Source organism: Juglans microcarpa x Juglans regia, chromosome 6D (genome assembly GCF_004785595.1).
Source record: "Juglans microcarpa x Juglans regia isolate MS1-56 chromosome 6D, Jm3101_v1.0, whole genome shotgun sequence".
Lineage (NCBI taxonomy): Eukaryota > Viridiplantae > Streptophyta > Magnoliopsida > Fagales > Juglandaceae > Juglans > Juglans microcarpa x Juglans regia.
Window position 1 is genome coordinate 3814907 of NC_054604.1, and position 18877 is coordinate 3833783.

The window sequence follows — 18877 nt, forward strand, 5'->3', positions numbered from 1 at the left end:
ATCTTATAAAAAATCTCTAATTTGTCGATATACAATAATTCTTAGAATTTTATTTACACTTGCAATGTTAGCATAGAAAGATGATTGTGTAGTTTCTAGTATTACTCATATTAAAAAAAAAAAAAATAATTGAAAACTCCTTTTTACGGGGAACCCTTTTGTGGGAGATGAGGACTAGATATTTGTCAACAGAGGGAAGAGCTATGTGGCTACAAATAATTGGCACGAAGAAATATAATTTGTAACCTAAATTATCAAGATTTTGCATTTTTTTATCCCAAACTACGAAAATTAACACACTGCACTATCTAATTACAAAAATTGATAAACAACACTATTGTTCAAATATGACTTTTAAGATAGAAGAAAACTAGATGAGATTATACAATTTGACTTCAGATCTTAATGAATTACATTGTAAACTTTTTATAGGTGAATGATACAAAGCATCAATCTTAGCCATTTGGTATGCAAAATCTCTATAATTTGAGGGTTTAAAAGTATGTGGATAATGATATATCTACACTTTTTTTTTTTACACCTATTGTACAATTCATTTTAAATCAACCAGTGTCTAGTGTAATTGTAACACTTCAATAAAAAATACAAAAAAAAAATCAGTGTTACGTAACTATCACTCATTTTAAGTAGAGTTATAAAATAGTTGTAGACTGATTATAGATTTATCATTTTTCAGGTATAATTTTCTCAAATCCAAAAAGTAAAATCCATACCTATTATGTTTTTTTTTTTTAACATTAGTTTTTCATACTATTATGATAAACTTTTGAAAAATTTTATGCATCAGTCACCGTTTATTATATAATATCTCGTATCTTATGAAAAATACTTCTATAATATATGAAAAAAAAATTATAATCTATAAATATGAAGTGTAAAAATAAATAGTAATTAATATATATAATTCCTCTAAATTTTTAATATCTCTTTTTGTTTTTCGAGAAGAAGGTGGGATAGAAAGTATTCTTTACTTATATATGAACGTAACATTATCATTCGGATTTATATCATTCCTCTTAAGTGCCATCTCGAACTTTGTGAGAAAGTGTGATATGTGACAAACTTGACAATTTACAAAGTTTGTTGGCAAAAACAAATCAAACATCTGGGCATGATACATGCAAGTACACTTTTTCTAATTAGTGGAAGGAAAATGCTAGTCTTCCTACTAGTTTTTCTCGTTGGAAGTTATTGCTGAGACTTTTTTATTTTTTTTATTTAATGATTAAGTTAGTATTTTTTTATAATATTATGATTTTTTTAAAATATTTAAAAATATTAAAAATTACATGAAAAGAAGTCAAAAAAATAAAAATATAGAAAACAACTAGCGGGAGCCTAGCGAGAGCTCCCAACGGTGGGAGTAGCACCGCCCGCTATTGTACCAGCTACGATTGAGTGTGAAACAAGCTAGCACAGGAAAGAAAATATAATAAATAATTTAACTTTTTTATTATTATAATTTTCTCAAATTTTTATACAAAATATAATAAACAATTCAAAATTTTCAAATTCTAAAACAACTTTACTAAATTTTCACACAAAATATAATAAATAATTTAACTTTTATTCTATTATTTATAAATCATCTCAATCTATCTCTAAATTCAAATAATTTCTATCCGACCAGACGTCATCCTGATGTCTTTATATTTAAATACTAGGTCAGTAGGAAAAAAGATGTACACGGGAAATGTGTGCTCTTTCCTTTCACAATTTATAATTGAACACGTCTATTCCTTTTACGAAAGAGAATTCACACAGCGAAAGTTTTAAAAATAAAATTGTTAGTATTAATAGCAGTCATATCAGGAAGTTATAAAACCTAGGTTTTTTTTTTAAAAAAAAAAAACAAAGCACAAAACAATTAAGGGTGGGTGGGCTAAACTATGTATTTATACACTGACCAATAACCATCATTTTCTAAACGCTTTTTCCTCAGGAAAATATAACCATTTGCTAATTTATTAATCTCAAATATCAAACCTTGCGTGTTTTATTTATTTTTTTATATATACAAGAAGGAAGGTTTGAAAAAGGTGACGAGAAAATCTCATGTTAAATTATGGTTTAATTAGATAATGAAAATGTTTCATCTCATTTTATTATTATTATTATAAATTTTTTAAAATTTTATATAAAATATAATAAATAATTTAATTTTTTAAATTTTAAAATAATAATAATTTTTTACAATAATATTGTATTTGGTAGGACGAAGTTTGACTTGGGAATGCGCGACGTTCTATCTACAGTCTAGTTGTCCTTTTCTGTCTGTTAAGCTTATGGAATAAGGGTCTGTGACTCCGTCTAGTCACGGTCAATGCTTAGAAAAATTATAAAGGGTTGTTATCATTTCGCATTTTATATTTTGGTAAAATAATATAACAAAATATATTTGCATCAGCCCATAACGGTAAAAGAAATAAAAAATAAAAAAAATAAATAAATATGGTAAAGTGTACTACGACTGCAGGCTGATGCCTATAAATGCTCATAATACAATAAGGCCCTTATTCGAACAGCTTACCAGAGAAGGGACAAGTAGACTGTAGATACAACCATTTTATAATGAAAAATATAGGATTATTATCTTCTTATTATTCTTTTCGTATTTAATTTTTTTTTAATTTTTTAATTTTTCTTAATAGTTAAATAAGTAATTATTAGTAAAATTATATATTTTTTTAATTTTTTCTTAAAGATTAAAGATGTTAAAAAAATACTTAAAAGAAAATGATAAAAAAAAAATTCAAATACATGTAAATAATAAATGGATAATAAATGAATAATAATAGGATAATAAACCTACCCTATCACTACCCTTTATAATACATTTTGATAAAATAATACCATATGGCAACTTCGTAACAAAGTAAGAGATGTTTATAAAATGAGATAAGATAAAAAAATATACAATTAATGGTAAAATTATTTATGAATAGTATTGAAATGATTTGAATTATAATATTTTATAGATTTTGGAAAATGAGAGAAAAAATTGAATAAAAATATTATAAAGATAAAATATTATCAATATATAATTTTTGTAATATTATTTTATTTTAAGATTTGAAAAAATTGAATTATTTTTTATATTTTGTTTGAAATTTAGGAAAGTTATAATGATTAGATGAAAAAAATTAAAAATTTGAAATTAAAAAATTTTTGTGCTTGAGAAGAAAATAAGATAGGATGAAATGAGATGAAACCAATCAATCTTCCAAACAAATCCCTTATCTTTTTAAAATCTTTCAATCTCATTTGGATTTAAAATTTTATATAAATGTCTTTCGTTTAGAACAACTAGTAGGAGGGCACATGCAGGTGCTCAATTCCCTCTATACAGACTATTTCAAATTTGAAGAAAAAAATGATGCTTTGAAAATATCGTGGAAGGTAATTGCTCATCCACTATAGTGACTAATATTGAATATGTAGAGAGAGAGTTTGGCAAAGTGCTCTGATAGCACAAGTTTGTCAGATCATGTACGAACTCGGATCTTGAGCATGTCATCCTACCCGGATGAAATAGGTTGGATTACGTGGGAGCTCAACGCCAGAGCATGTGATTGGATCACGTGGAAGCTTGGCTCTCGAGTATGTGATCCAATTCTCGATCAAATAGGTTCGATCACGTGGGCACTTGGTTCCTGAGCATGTTCCAACCACCAATCAAATAGATCGAATCACATAAGACATTGGCTCGTGAGCATGTAAATCGTATCAAATCTCCATAAGTATCACCCCCGATTAAAGTGGTCAAATCACATTGATTGGATCACGCTCTTGTGGGAGCTAAGCTCCTAAGCACAAGATCTGACCTATAATGAAATAGATCGAATCATGTGAGATCGGTTATCAAGCACATATCCGACCCCCAATCAAGTTGCTCGGATCACGTGGAATCTCCTTTCCTGTAAGGCAAGTGAATAGATCACCAACCCATGTGTAAGCAATAAAGCTCGACCCTTAAAGAGCAACAATGCTCCTATGAAGGACGAGCAACAACAACGAGCACTTTGCTAGGGGTGCACACTTCGCTCACATGTGAGCTAAAGTCCTCGCATCCAAAGGGCAAGTGAGAGCACTGAAGGAATGCTCGTCCCGTTCTCAAAACACTATGGGAGGAAAGTGCTCGGACTTGGGGGCAAGCAATGCCGAGCGAGAAAGGAGTACTCATTCCACGTGCAAGGAAAGAGTGCCTGCACCTGGGCGAGCAATGAGTTCCTACATAAGGCAATTGAAAGTGCTCGCGCTCAAGGCGAGCACCATGAAAGAGCATAAAGGCCAAGCTAGTGGCTCAGAGTGCTCACCCGGTGGAGTGGCAAGAAAAAGCGTTTGGAAAATGAAACTTGGGCGAAAAAAATGAAGATAGATCGAAAAATGAAACTTGGTCGGAAAATAATGGTAGGCCGGTAAATGCTAGTAGGATGGAAAATGAACCCAAGACAAAAAAAAAAAAAAAAAAAGATAGGATGTAAAGAAGATATAATAGAAAATGAAGCTCGGTTGGAGACATGAAGGTAGGAAGTGAAAATGAGGTAGGACGAAAACATAAAGGTAACCCAGAAAATGAAGGTATGTTGGAAAATGAGGGTAGGCAAAAAACGAAGATAAGATGGAAAAATAAACCTAGGTGACCAAAAGAGCTAGCCTTGAAATGTTCTCCTCTCAAGGGCGAGCATTCAACTAAATAATTGAAGTTATCTTGCACCTAGGGGGCGAGCACTTTGCTTGGTGCGAGCAAAAGTCCTCCCATCTAAAAAGGCAAGTGAAGTGCCCACACTTTGCTCGGCACGAGCAAAAATACTTGCCGCCTCCATTTCCTGGTGCGAGTTCCCAGGGTGTGCAAAGACTGCTTCGAACCTTGTGGTGACCAAAGATTGCTCAAATCTAATCGAGCAAAAGTGATCACACCCTGGGGTGAGCCACAAATGGTTCGATCAAAGGCGAACATTAAAAAGAAAATTAAATGTAGTGATGCTTGCCAAGTGCTCCTGCTTCTCTCAAAGGACCAACCACATTTTGTGCTTGAAGGGCAAGCACTTAGGTTGCATTACATGCTCGAAAATCGTGCTCGATGACAGTGGGAGTTTATGCACATCGTACTAGCTTCATGGAATCTAATGCATACGTGGGAGGTCGAATTGGTCAAATTGCGTGGGAGCTAGACTCGAGAATGTAAAATGTAACCCCCCCCCCCCCCCCCCCCCCCCCCCCCCCCCCCCCCCCCCCCCCCGCCCCCCGGTGCGCGCGCGCGAATTGGTCGAATTACATGGGAGTTCGGCTCCCGAGCATGTAAAGCATACCCAATCCCCATAAATATCGGACAGTTGATCAAATTGATCAAGTTACATTGGAGCTTGGTTCTCGAGCATGTAAAGTGTATCTACCAGAAATCTACATTTCAAAAACATTAAGTCGATGACACAAGTATAACCGGTATGTTAACTAGCATCGAAACTCAAGTATATCTATCCTCTTATTTACAATTCTTTTGAGCCCATAGTCCATCCTAGATGAGACCGGGTTGGCCTAGTGGCAATAAATGGTATGGAAGGCTACTGAAGAGATGTATTGGGCTTGTCTGGCTTGCATGCTTTTGTTCCAAAACTCATCAGTCGTTGGATCTACACCATAAAACATCTATCGCTTCTACCTTCTTTGCTACCAAGAATCATTTATTCATGTTCGTTTGCTTTCGGCCATTGAGGTCGAATTGCCTGTTCTCACCTCTAACGATAATGTACAGTGCGCAATTAACAAAATCTCGGTTTCAGCTCGATTAAATTAAGGGGTTTGGATTAGTGGACGTTAATTCTTCAATGGTACTAATCAATACCTATTAACCTAATCTTTAAAAGGAAAAACATGTAAACAAAAATCCAAAGCGTTGGATTAGAGTTATGAGTAATACTAGAGCTACAACTACATAGGCTTTACAGACTGATGTTTCAACAATCAAACCTTAAAATTAAAGAAAAAAAATGTTGAATTAACTTATAATGGTAATAATAGTATGTCACCAAACACATAAAAAAAATGTTGAATTAACTTATAATGGTAATAATAGTATGTCACCAAACACATAAAATTTGTATGATTTTTATGGTTAAATTTCAATAAGATAAATAATTTTCCTGGATCTAATGTATAGGGATGAACGAATGAGGTGGCAGGTCTAGTATCCCTTAGATCAGCATTATAGGTATCCAGCCTATAATGCTCTTGTTGCATATTATGTTATGGCTATTCTTGTCACTAAGTTGTGGGGTATGTCTTTGGTTTGTGCACGCCTACTGATTGATCTGAACTCCACATTTTATATTTCTTTTGACTAGGTTGCTAATTTACTGATGAGATTTGTTCATATAATATATAGACTATGGTAGTCACCAATAGAGATGAGCTGAAACCCACGATTTATCTGCTTTTACGCTACACTCGGCTTGTAATAAACATCATTAGAATATCTAACAAAAGAATGGTTTTATTTTCTGGTGGTTTAAAGAAATATGGTTTCATTTTCATGGGACAACAGTACTTACTATTCCGCAATGGAAATTTATCCAAGTTGTGCGAAGACCTAGTTACAAAGCTAGCTCTCTGGAAATCTCTACTTACTGATAAAAAATGATCTGAAGGGGAAAGAAAAACAATTTCATGGGTGTGGAAAGAAATGTACCAAAATAATCGAACTCCCAAGTATGACAGAAGTCGTGGCAGGGGGTGCACCAAGGGTCATTCAGCTAGAACTACTCGAAAAGCCTGTCTTTTCAGATGTCATGCACCTGAACAACCAGAAAAGGCATACTTCCATGTCATAACCTCAAATTAAAAGCAGAGATATCCGATAAGTAAAAAAAAATAAAAAAAATTTCGGTAGAAATCCTCTGTAGGCATAGTGTTTTCATCCAATAAAATGGCTAAAGCACGTATTAGTGTCCGGAACTGCGTGGAAGATACAGTAGGTTTCCTACTGTTGATACAGTGGGTCTTTCAGGCAATGAAAGAGTGCTTCTTGCTAGAAGATGAATAGTTGTCAAACAAGGCAGTAAACCTGTCTTGAATAATTTGAGACACCAGGGGAATTTTCAAACATCTATGCATTAGATTTCTGGTCCAACAATTCTAAAATTGTATTTTGAAAAATGAGATTATATTAAATTATTTATTACAATAATATGATAAAATAATAAAAGGACGATGATTAAAAGGTTTATGCCTATGGTTTCTCCTGTGTTTTACTAGTGCCATTAGATTGTCTAACTTGGACGACTAGTAGATCATGAAGCTCAATAATATGAAGTCCAAAAGACTCGCTTTTGTTTGAATTGAAACAAAATCGATCTCTATGTCTCTATCTTCTGAGGTGAAACTTCTAACCTTGATAATCTCGTAACAAAGAGATTCTTTAATTATGAGACTACTAAACAGTACTACTATAAAAAACTACAAGACATATCCCCTCATCCCTCCCCTTCAACTATAATATTGAGGAACCAACATAGAGATTCTTTAATTATGTGATGATATATTTTTTTTTTTACCTTCAATTAATAATTATTGGATTCCGGTACTTTCTCTTTTGCCTCCTAGCTTTCTTCAAAATCCGTTCTGTCTCTTCCTTTGCCTCCTCGATCAAACACTTTCCTATGCCTTCCACAAGAAGCAGTTAGAATGAGGATAATAGTAACATCCTCACTGTAAACCAAACAAACTCGTACATCTGCTGTAAATCAAGGATTAAAAAACAAATAACAGTAACATTCTCACTGTAAACCAATTATCAAGATGAATCTTACATCTACTGGCAATATGATTGGGAAAACTAGCGAAGATTTTGAAACCTTGATATCAATGTGTGCCAGGCGTAAAGACGAAAAAGAGAGATAAATTTTTCTTTCCCCTCTGCTGTCTTAACTGTCAAAACACGGCTCACCTCAGTAAAGTAAACGCCACGCATATTATTGATTATTCTTTAAATTCTTTAATAAAAACAGATCATCACGAGTGAAATGATTTTTGAGTCCACCCGACATGATCATCTGTTATTAAATATCAGTCAGCAACCCTACTAGTTTTTAATAACGATAGTTTTTTAGTTTTTAACATGAGCCCTACTAGATTCACAAATAAATCTTAATAAAAATAATTTTAGGAATTGATGTGGCTAGATGCGAATAAGTTAGATCTACTTTATAATAAAAATTGTTTTATAATCTAATACACCAACAAACCACACCGCTTGCAAGTTTTATTTTATGAGATTTTTTTTTTTTTGAAGTAAACATTTATCTTGTAATATTTGTCTATATAACACTAATCTTTTTGTACTTAGAAAATAGTATCTCAAAATAAAAGATGCGTAGTTAATCTAATCTTAAGAGTTGATAGTTCACTTCCAACGGAAAAACTCATCAAGGAGACATGACTCATGAGCGAGTTGGGAATCATAAATATTGCTATTTACTTTCATTAACCACCTGTTTCTTTTTCTTCAAGCAACCAGGAAAAACCTCCATCAATCTCCTCATCCGATTCAATGTTGATTCTACAACCTTTTTCCTGCATCATGTATTGCCAAGAAAATAGATTTGTATTATTTCAAATGAGTAAGCACCAAGATTTTCATGCAGTACTAGAGGTAGAAGGTCACCTTCTGCTGTCTAGTATATTTTAATGAATGTACTCAACAGCACAAATATTGTCATGCCAATCATGTAGAAGATTCCGGTTTTAGCTAACATATCTCCACTGGAAAACATGCGGACTTTTGTGACAGAAAAGAGGAAAGAGAGGGAGGGTGCCGGTACTAAGAAATCACCTGCTTGAGGGAAACCACGTTTTGTTTCTGCACCTTGTTCGATGCCCCGTCCTTGGCATCCGCTTTTACTGACTTCCAGCCTTCCGACTCCATCTTTGGAATTACATTAGCTTGCACACACAACTTTGGAGGCACTGCCAAACTAGAATAAGGAAAAAATTTGTAATCTCTTGGACGGCTTCACAAAACAACTAGACTAAAAAACTAACTAAAGAACCAACATGTATGTCAAAGCAGATGGTATTGGAGAGTTTTTCTTAAATAATAATAAAAGATGACGTCAGACAAATACTCATGAACTTTTCTTAAAAGGAAAATGCTGAAAAAGATCTTAATTCTCAATCACATCGACGGTAAGTTTCAAACAAGCACTACTGCAACTGGTTGCATCAGACAAAGCAAAGCTCTAAAATGCAACGTCACGAATTTGTTGCTTCCAAAAGATTGCTGTGCTCATTCACATTAAATCTATGTTTGGATGTTGAACTGAATTGATTTGAATTGAGATGATAAAATATTGTTAGAATATTATTTTTTAATATTATTATTATTTTGAGATTTAAAAAAATTGAATTGTTTATTATATTTTATATTGAAATTTGAAAAAATTGTAATGATAAATTGAGATGAATTTAGGAACCAAACGAAAAATCCATTTTCTCTCACTTGGAAATGAAAGGCCAATTTGGATCTCAAATCCATCTAAACTCATTTTATATAATTATTACAACTTTTTCAAATTTCAACATAAAATATAATAAACAATTCAATTTTTTCAAATTTCAAAATAATAGTAATATTAAAAAATAATATTCTAACAATATTTTATTTTATTTTCAATTTTTATCTCAATTCAACTCAACTCAATTCAGTTCAAAATCTAAATATTTTCTTGTCCTTCCCATTTTCGGTAAACGGATTATTTGAAATGATTCTGTATTTGCAAAACTTTTGCCAGATTTTAGGGTACAGAGCGAAAACAGAGAAAAGATAGAAAATCTTTCAAGATTCAATGGATTGCTCCGATTATGAATATGCAGGTATTACATTGTTTACCAGGGTCAATGGATGTAACTTGTCCAATTGAGCAGTACTAAAGTCAACAGAAATTAACAGAGTTGTACATACTTCTTAGGGGGCTGTGCACGTCTCTGTGGAGTAGCACAGTGGGCGGTATCCTGCAAAGTGGAAAATGTAAGCGGATTTTTAAGAACATAAATTCAGATAGTGAGCAGTTAAAAAAAATGAGGCAAAAACAGAAAAGCCAAGAAGAATGAAGCACCTCGGGTAGAAGGATGGACGACGTCAGATCTTTTGAGTCAGTAGTCTTCAGCCTGCAAGCTATTGACTGACGACAAGTGACAAAAAAAGGCATCCAATGAGCTGAGAGGCATGGCGTTATCTATGATATGAATATTGACTTCATATTTAGAAGATTAGGAAATAGGGAAGATTTGAGCATTTGTGTCCAGAAAAAAAATACAATTAGATGTGATATTTGCTTTAGTCAATAACAACAAGCACAAAACGAATTATCTTTATAAGCCTTCAGTACCACACATATACCAGCGTTATCTTTCTAAGAAAGACGTCATACCTGCATTTCTTTGGTGAGAATGTTGCTGAGTTTATCTTGTAGTTTCAACATGGATGCTTCCATCTGCTGTGCAAAAGCTGACACCTGCAAGCAAATCTTCTGTAACTTGTCTTGATATGTCTCTTTGCTTAGCTGATCAGATATCATCCTAAAGCCCCCAGCAAGACTGGCCTTGACATCTTCTTGTCCCTCTTTCTGTTTACCATATTCGTTTATGTTAGAAAAGGACACATGCATTGATATTTTAAACCAATAAGCAGGTCAACATTGTACGTAAACCAGGCCTTACCATTAACTGCAATAAGCTATCATGAAGAATGAGCTTCTGTCGTATGCTTTCCGCTGGATCAAAATTGAAAAAAAAAAAAAATTATTTATGGTTAATTATGTTCTACAACTGTTGAAATTGCACACAAACAGTCATAATCTACTCTGGTTTCTTTCGTTGATTGTTTGTCTGATTTCAAATCTCAGTCCTACCAAGCCAAATTTGAGCACATTCATAACCGAATCCTTGTCAAGTTCTCAAGTTCAGAAGCCATCAACTTCAAGTTTTACAAATAAAAGATGGATAAGTGCCAAACATTCAGAATATCTGTCTGCCAAGCGGAAAAAGAGGAGATAAAAAGATCTAAGTTCTTGGAACTAGATGAGATGCATTCATATTAGCGGCTCTAGTTTTTCTTCCGAACAAATAGATAACTGAAGGTGTTTATTAAATAGAGTAGGTTACTCACTGTCCAGTGAAACTTCTTTCGTTCCTTTGTTTGCTTGCATGACATCACTCTGAACAGAATCCAAAATCATTCCTAATCTGCTTAGTGAAGTTTCTATCAATCCAATCCGATGTTCAAGTTCTTCACTAATCTGACCTGCTCAGGCAAACAAAAAATTCGGTAACTAATGCAAAGACATACATATGCATCATGCCATCATCATCCATGCAAGAACAAAAGCTTGATTGACATGCCTGCTGTTGCATAACTCTAAAGAAGGCACACCGCCTTTTCCTTGCATAACTCTAAAGAAGTATTCATGAGAATATCTCTCTTGCTCAAGAGATGGTGCAAAGTATAAACTCTAGAGTCAGAGGGTGCAATGTTATGCTAAAGGTGAACATGGCCAAAGCCTATGATAGGCTGGAGTGGGACTTTCTTTTAGAAGTACTAGCTCATTTGGCTTTTCAGAGGAATGGAGGAGGCTTGTTTTTCAATGCATCACCTTTTCTTCTTTCTCAATTATGATGAATGGCACCTATCGAGGTTTTTTCAAGTCTTCTTGTGGAGTCAGGCAAGGGGATCCCCTTTCTTCATATCTTTTTATTATTGTGGAGGAAGTGTTGAGTCGTTTGATTAATCGAGCCCATAATGAGGGTAAAATTGGGGCATTTGAACTTTGAAGGAGCTGTCAACCGATTTCACATCTCATGTGCTGAGGTTCTTAAGACTTATGAAGAGATGTCGGGTCAAAAAGTTAACCAAGCCAAATCTGCCATATGCTTTCCAGCCCATGCCTCTGCTGCTAGGAAATCAATTGGGACTCAAGTGCTTGGGTTCCACGAGGCCAAATTCCCTTGCATTTATTGGGAGCTCAATTCACACAGGCAGGCTTACTGCTCGCCTCTTAGATCCACTTGTTATGAAGGTAGAGAAGAAGTTGGCTGGGTGGACGGCTGCCCTTTTGTCCAATGGTGGAAGGTTAGCGCTCATAAAATATGTACTGACTAGTTTGCCTATTCACTTACTCTCAGTTCTAAATGTGCCTAGTATTGTGATGAGTCGTATCTCCAAAATCTTGGCTAATTTCTTCTGGAGGAGTAAGGATGGGAAAAGCAAAAGGAAATGGCCCAAATGGGTGGCTTGGGATAGAATTTGCAAACCTGTGGATGAAGGTGGACTTGGCGTGAGGGATTTACAGGAACTGAATAAAGCTTTACACATGAAGTTTGCATGGAAATTTCTACATGAAAAATCTCTGTGGTCTGATTTCTTTAGGCAGAAATACAACAGCAAAATCCTTTTTTCATTTTCCCATCCCGCCATGACTCTAATCGCTGGAAATCAATACGAGGCCTTATCCCAAAAGTGAACAAGCACACTGGATGGATTCTCAAAAAAGGGAAGGTGTCTTTTTGGTATGATAATTGGCTGAGTTGTGGACCATTGGGGGAGCAGGTGGAATCTGTCTCTTGTCCTAATCTGCAGGTAGCTGACACTTGGTCAGAGAATGGATGGAATTTAGATATGCTAAAACAGATGATTGGGGTAGAGTTGATGGCCCAAATTAGCTCCAAACATGTCTTTCGATCAGCGGAGCCAGACAAACCGATATGGAAGCCATCTTTAAATGGAATTTTCTCAACAAAAACGGCTTGGCAAGTGTCTAGACAAGTGGGGCAACTAGTAAGTTGGGCAAGATGGGTATGGCATAAACTGGTTCCCAACAAAATTTCTATATTTATGTGGGAAAGGTCTTTACAAGGCCATTCCAACTGATAGTCGCATTCAAAATGAATGTATCCTTGGCCTCAAAATGTAACTGTTGCTCAAGAGCGGCCTGTCTTAGACCATATTTTGCTTACAGGGGAAGTAGCCTCTGCTGTTTTGAGTTACTTTGCAATTTCATTGGGTCTATACTGTAGGGTGATGAGAAGTTGGCATGAGATGGTTCTGTGGTGGTTCAACAAAGCATCGAGTGTGTCCCAACTCAACTGTTTGATTGGCCTTCTTCCATCTACTATCAGCTGGGTATTATGGCTTAGAAGATGTAAAGTATGGAAAATAAATTGGAGACAGTGGAAGTCGAATGTCACAAGATCAGGAGCCTTTTGGCTGAGAGAATGGGGACCACTCACAATCCAAAGTACCGGAAAAAATCTGATGAACATGTTCTCCAACAGCTTGGAATTTCTATAGCTCCTACTGTAGTACCAAGAGCTAATATTCTAAGGTGGGCCAATCCGAATCCAGGCCTTGTGAAATTAAACATCGCCGGTAGTTGCTTGGGTAACCCAGGGCAATGTGCTGGGGGTGGGGTTGTTCAAAGTGCAGAGGGTGATTTTATTGCAGGCTTTTCCAAGTCCTACGGGGAAGGAACCAATAATATGGCTGAAGTCCGTGCTCTCCTAGAACTAAAGCTATGTGAAAGGCTCCAAATCAACCAAGTGGAAGTGGAGACTCGCTCCATGCTAATATTGACGTGGTGGAAGAATAAGTGGGAGGTACCATGGTCAATTTAAGAATATTGGGAGCCGGTCAAGAATTGGGCTAATGACGGAAGAGTTATTCTCCTCCAATATATTTTTAGCGAGATCAACCAAGTGGCGGACTTCTTGGCAAAACAAGGGGCAAATGGCTGTGAGGGTGTTTTTTTGAGGAACTCTGATCGACCACGAGTTTTAGTTGGCATGTTGAGAATAGACAAGTTGGGCCTACCGGTCCTTTGGCTTAAATGAGGTTTCTTATGTGTAGGTAGTCCACAGATAGATTATAGTCTTACTTAACACCTTGACCTTGTCAAAGGGGTATATGATGTTTCAATACGGTTTTCCTCCACATAAGTGAGGTTTTCATCAATAAAATTATTTTTCTCTTAAAATAAAAACATACTGATTTTACCTAATCAATTCAAGATAATTCATTACGTTCACACTAATGAGTGACCTTACATCTATGATCTGGAACAGAAGCAGAACTCCATTTGCGGATTGGATTTGCCGAAGATCTTAAGATGAGCATTTGATTCTCTTCTCGTGAACAACTTGGTGGCGGCAAGCAAGGAATCTTCTTCACAGAGTTCTCTCGTTCTTGAGAACAGAATTTCTGCAAAGATTCAAGACCATAGCAAACAGAAAAGTACAAATAATTAACACCATTTTTTGTGCCGAAGAAAAACAGAATAAGCAACTCAGAAAAGATAGACTGCTGTTTTGATTGAATTTTGAAGTGCTCATCTCAAAAGCCTAAAAGGGGAAAACAAGCCAGTATGTTAGTTAGGCAAAAAGGATTTCACAAACACATCGCAATGTAGGAGAGAACCATTGTTTTCTAAGAAACAGCAGGCCTACAACGAAAATAATATTGAGAAACTTACAAACTGATATGGTACTTCTGATATACATTTTAATAAAAAGACTTTCACAATATGATATATGTTATCGACCATGTTAGCTTTTGAAGTATCTTTTTGTGACTTTCTTTGCTGTCAAAGCATTTCTCAAATCTTCTAGCAAGCTAAAATAGTTCAAACCTGATCATTTGTCAGAACCTCATTAAGAGAGTTTTGAGAGAGCTGGGAAAACATGCCATGCTGAGATGAAAGACCCTGCGAAAATGATTGCTGCGATGGTTGTGATTGAAGCTGTGACCCTTGAGGTCCAGTTGGCACGGAATTTGATCTTCTGCAGATCATTTCCAAAACAAAAGGCACATGTAAAAAAAAGACAGATGAGAGAATTTAACTTAGAGAGGTGCTGGAAGAGAAAGATCATTAAATAAAAAAATACTCATAAAATTAAATGACATCGAGGCAGATAGCTGATTAAGCCTCAGTTGAGAGGATATTTTAATCACATTGAATTAAAACGAGCGATAATTCAAGATTAAAATAAATTCTGAATCTCTTTATTTTCTGGAAAATTATTTATACACAGACATATTTCATAACAATGTATTAAATGAGAGATAATTTTGTAAAATACTTCATAAATATTTCATAACAATACTTCTTCCAACATTATTGTGAAATGTGTTGTGTATCAATACTCAATAGGCAGTTCTGAGAATAGATTTATAAACAAATACAGATGCTGTTTCCCTCTCTTCGGCTTCTGAGAAAAACCGAGATTGAAAAAAAAAAAAAATCGAAGTTGACTCGTTACTTTTAGTACAATTGGAATTCAAAGGTTTCCAACTTTGAACTTTATTTTTTTCCTCAATTTTCTCAGCAACCAAATGGATACTTTCTGAAGACACGGAAATCGCATTTTCTCATTCATATCTATATGACGAAGGAAATATAGAAGATTGAAAGAAATAATCTGTGCTTGTTTCTTTTGGATGCCGAGAAAACGGAGGAAAAGCAGAAGAGTAAGAAACAAATTTTCGAGGAAGAGCAAAGGTCGAGCTCAGGTTGAGGTTGACCAAATAGTAATATTAAAGTCATTAACCGAATAAAACTCAGGAATCTCGATAGAACTTCGATTTCATGCACATTTCCGACTTTAAAGGAAAATTTGAACAACTTATGACGAGGAACAGCTTATATTTAGATTCGGAGTGCACTCAACCAAAATCCAAAGAGTTGGTTAAGCTGAATTGAGCAGAGATTTTCATAAATTACTGAAAAATTCAAGCATTCAGGATTATCTGGTCTTAGCATTTTCCTGCACATATACTCAGGTACCAAGCAAAGCATGTTGTGAAGGAGAATTCTAACCTCGAATGAGGAAGGACCGAGATGGAGCTGAGATCACAAGCTTTGTTGATCTGCAGCTTCATTGGCTTTGATTCAGTGAGATATGAAAGGTCCGATGAGAATCGAATTTTGCCGTGTTATTACTCTGCTTAAAAACCCTAGGTAATCAGTGACAAGGTCGTCGTCGTCGTCGTCGAACTTTCAATTAAGGCAAACGGTCTGAGTGCTTGGGTTTTCTTCGAATTTAGGAGAGAGAACACTGGAGAGAGACTTAGACCAGTGCAGAAGAGTGGAATCTGGACGGGTTTATATTCTATTCAAAGCGTGGCGGGAAAAGGGACTCCAGAAACTGTTCGCACTCGGGGTTTGCGTTCTGGGCTCAACCCCGGTCAACAGGGAGCCCCAACACTGTTTTATTTTTAAGAGAAGTCGGGCTACTCTATCGCTGTGCTCAGAGAAACTCGCACGGTTTGACCGTCAGTTTTTTAATATATATAACTTTTTAAATTTATATATTTTTTATATTTTTAAAAAATAAAAAAATACACCAAAATATTTAAAATTACTTTCTTAATTATTTATTATTAAGTAAAATGAATATATATATATTTTTTTTAACCGATCGTTAGCGGTAAAATTTAGTAGACAAAGTAATCTTTTACTAATTTTATTAGGTCACTAAATATTATTATTATTTAATCCTAAAATTTGCTAACTTTATTAGGTCACTAAATATTATTCTTATTTAATCCTTATATTTATCAAATAAATTTAAGATTTTGTAATTTTTTTATTCAGTGTGAATACATATTTATGTGCTATGATAAATAGATTATTTAATCTAAAAAAAATAATAAAATTAAATAATAGCTTTTAATAATTCTTATTTTAATCCATCTCGTTCATTTTAATCAAAATAATCGTACATCTACTTTTATGATTTATTTTTAATTAATTCATATGATATGCCATTCTATTAAAAATCTAACTTACCTTCATATTATAAAATAGTTACAAATAATCTTAAATAAATCATTTTGCTTCTAACCGATTTTGTCATTGATGTCGTGTGTTGTAGTGCGTTCTAGTGCGTTGTACCTATCGTTGGTATCTTGAGATTTGATATTTGCTAAAACGGACCGTCGTCATCCTCACCCCAGCACTTGCGATATCATACAGGAAGGAATAATAATCGAAGGCTTCAGAAACTGAGAGGTGCTTGCTTGTACATATTGATTACACAGAAATAAGATTTAAGAGTTTGACAGAAACAGAGCGCACACACAATCTGGCAACCACTATTCACACACATCGTGATTAGAGAGAGACTAAATACAAGGAGGAAACTAAAAAAAGAGAAATCCAGACGTTCGATCTGCGTGGCTATGGACATTTGGTCCTGTTGCCATGGGTGGTCATGTCAGTGTAGCATGCCCCGCACAACTCTCTGTTTCCTGAGGTCCCTGGTGGAACGCATTTGCACCTCACACAGCAAGTCCCACATGCCCTGTTGCACACGTTTGGCCTAGAATGAACACTGCACCTCTGCTTGCACAATCCTCCACAATCTGTAATCCCCCCCAAAAAATGAAACACAAAAAAGCATTATTTTTATGAAGATCAAGCTTAAATCTCTACTACAAGCAAATACTCGCATAAAAAAGTGATCTTGCAGAGAGAGAGAGAGAGAGAGAGAGAGAGAGAGAGAGACTCACCCACTTCCTGCATGAGCCTTCTGTTTACACCTTTTACAACAAGCTGAGAAAACAAATGCCAAACATGTGAATATTCGTTACTTAAACACGTTATTTAAAAATTATTTTCTGAAAGAGAAATCGTACTGGCAGGTCAAGATGAGGTAGCTCTTCTTCTATCTTAATATCAGAAGAAACCTGCATATAATACATGAAGATCATCAGAGATGGCTGATACTAGGGAGTCTCTTTCAAGAAGAACCATTCTTGAAATAAACATTATTATCGAAAGCAATCCGGATTCTGTACCATCGTGAAGTAGAAGAGGAAGGCGCCGAAGAGAAAAATCACACGCATTGTCATTATGAGAAGCACCGAGTAGGTAGATCAGTATCGCACTTCTCGGGAGTCACCGCTGAATTGAAAGCTGCTGGCATTGCGTGCTCTTTATAGCCATTTCGGTTGTGTCGATATTACTGAAGTGGTCACACTTTCTGCTTCTTATTACCATTAGGCCTGCCAGCCAGGTGGGGGACGCCTCGAGCTTTGGGCAAGGCCAAATACTATGTATGTGCGACCGTGTCGTTGCTTTGGAGTGCTAGTGCCAGGGTTGGTAAATGCTCTCGTAGGGCAGTCGAGTTTGGAGTGACTTTATGCTCTTGTATCCGGATCTTGATCACTAATGAATCAAACTGTGGTTGCGTATAAATACTATTCAAACTAGCCTAAGAATAAAGTTCACAACATCTTTCACATTTTTTTCTAAACAACGAAAATTGAGTAATTTTTCCCAAAAATAATTTCTTTTTCTTGCCGAAACAATTGTTATATTGATTTCAAATAGGTTTTCTTTCATATTTAGGGTAGTATTATCTTCAACTTTAGATTAATGCTTAAATCTGGAATAAATCCAAAAAATACCGCAAGCTCGTTCGGGATTTATCCATTTTTAGTAAAAAATAAACTATATTTATTCCAAGTGGTACTGCAATATTCCCTGCTGGCCTTGACCATACCAAGGGTCCAAGTTAATTGCAGACAGCTGGACGATGGCCAAAAAACTGTTCACCACTCTCGAATACCATGGCTGAGGGAAAGTCGGTGAATAAAATTAAAAAGTTAAATAAAATATTATTATAAAAAAATTTTAATATTATTTTTATTTTAAAATTTAAAAAAATTAAATTATTATTTTTTTTTTATAAAAATTTTAAAAAAATATAATAATAAGAATAAATGAGTTGAGACGGTATAAAATTTACTGCGAAAATAGAAGGAGGTTAGGAGATTGTACGTAGTATCATCCGTACCAAAGTTTTC

At 35.0% G+C, this 18877-nt stretch overlaps 2 protein-coding genes across 4 annotated transcripts; both read right to left on the reverse strand.

Moving 5' to 3' along the window:
* Window positions 1–6496: 6496 nt before the first annotated feature.
* On the reverse strand, window positions 6497–16253 carry LOC121268826 (putative recombination initiation defects 3). Of its 3 annotated transcripts, none has more exons than XM_041173091.1 (12): window positions 15885–16253; window positions 14697–14847; window positions 14116–14269; window positions 11186–11320; window positions 10738–10790; window positions 10449–10643; window positions 10134–10199; window positions 9980–10029; window positions 8852–8993; window positions 8511–8592; window positions 7575–7677; window positions 6497–6815 (listed from the first exon to the last, which is right to left on the reverse strand). In XM_041173091.1, exons 1-11 carry the CDS (start codon window positions 15944–15946, stop codon window positions 7577–7579), a joined length of 1191 nt encoding a protein of 396 aa, XP_041029025.1. In that variant the 5' UTR covers window positions 15947–16253; the 3' UTR covers window positions 6497–6815; window positions 7575–7576. The 3 variants fall into 3 exon arrangements, 2 of the variants coding, with proteins under 2 accessions (XP_041029025.1, XP_041029024.1); XM_041173090.1 differs by having other exon boundaries at window positions 7575–7683; XR_005941265.1 differs by lacking the exon at window positions 8511–8592 and having other exon boundaries at window positions 7575–7683.
* Window positions 16254–17059: 806 nt separating this feature from the next.
* Window positions 17060–18027, reverse strand: LOC121235880 (snakin-2-like). Its single transcript, XM_041132309.1, has 4 exons — window positions 17867–18027; window positions 17705–17755; window positions 17579–17621; window positions 17060–17431 (listed from the first exon to the last, which is right to left on the reverse strand). Exons 1-4 carry the CDS (start codon window positions 17918–17920, stop codon window positions 17247–17249), a joined length of 333 nt encoding a protein of 110 aa, XP_040988243.1. The 5' UTR covers window positions 17921–18027; the 3' UTR covers window positions 17060–17246.
* Between the last annotated feature and the right edge of the window lie 850 nt (window positions 18028–18877).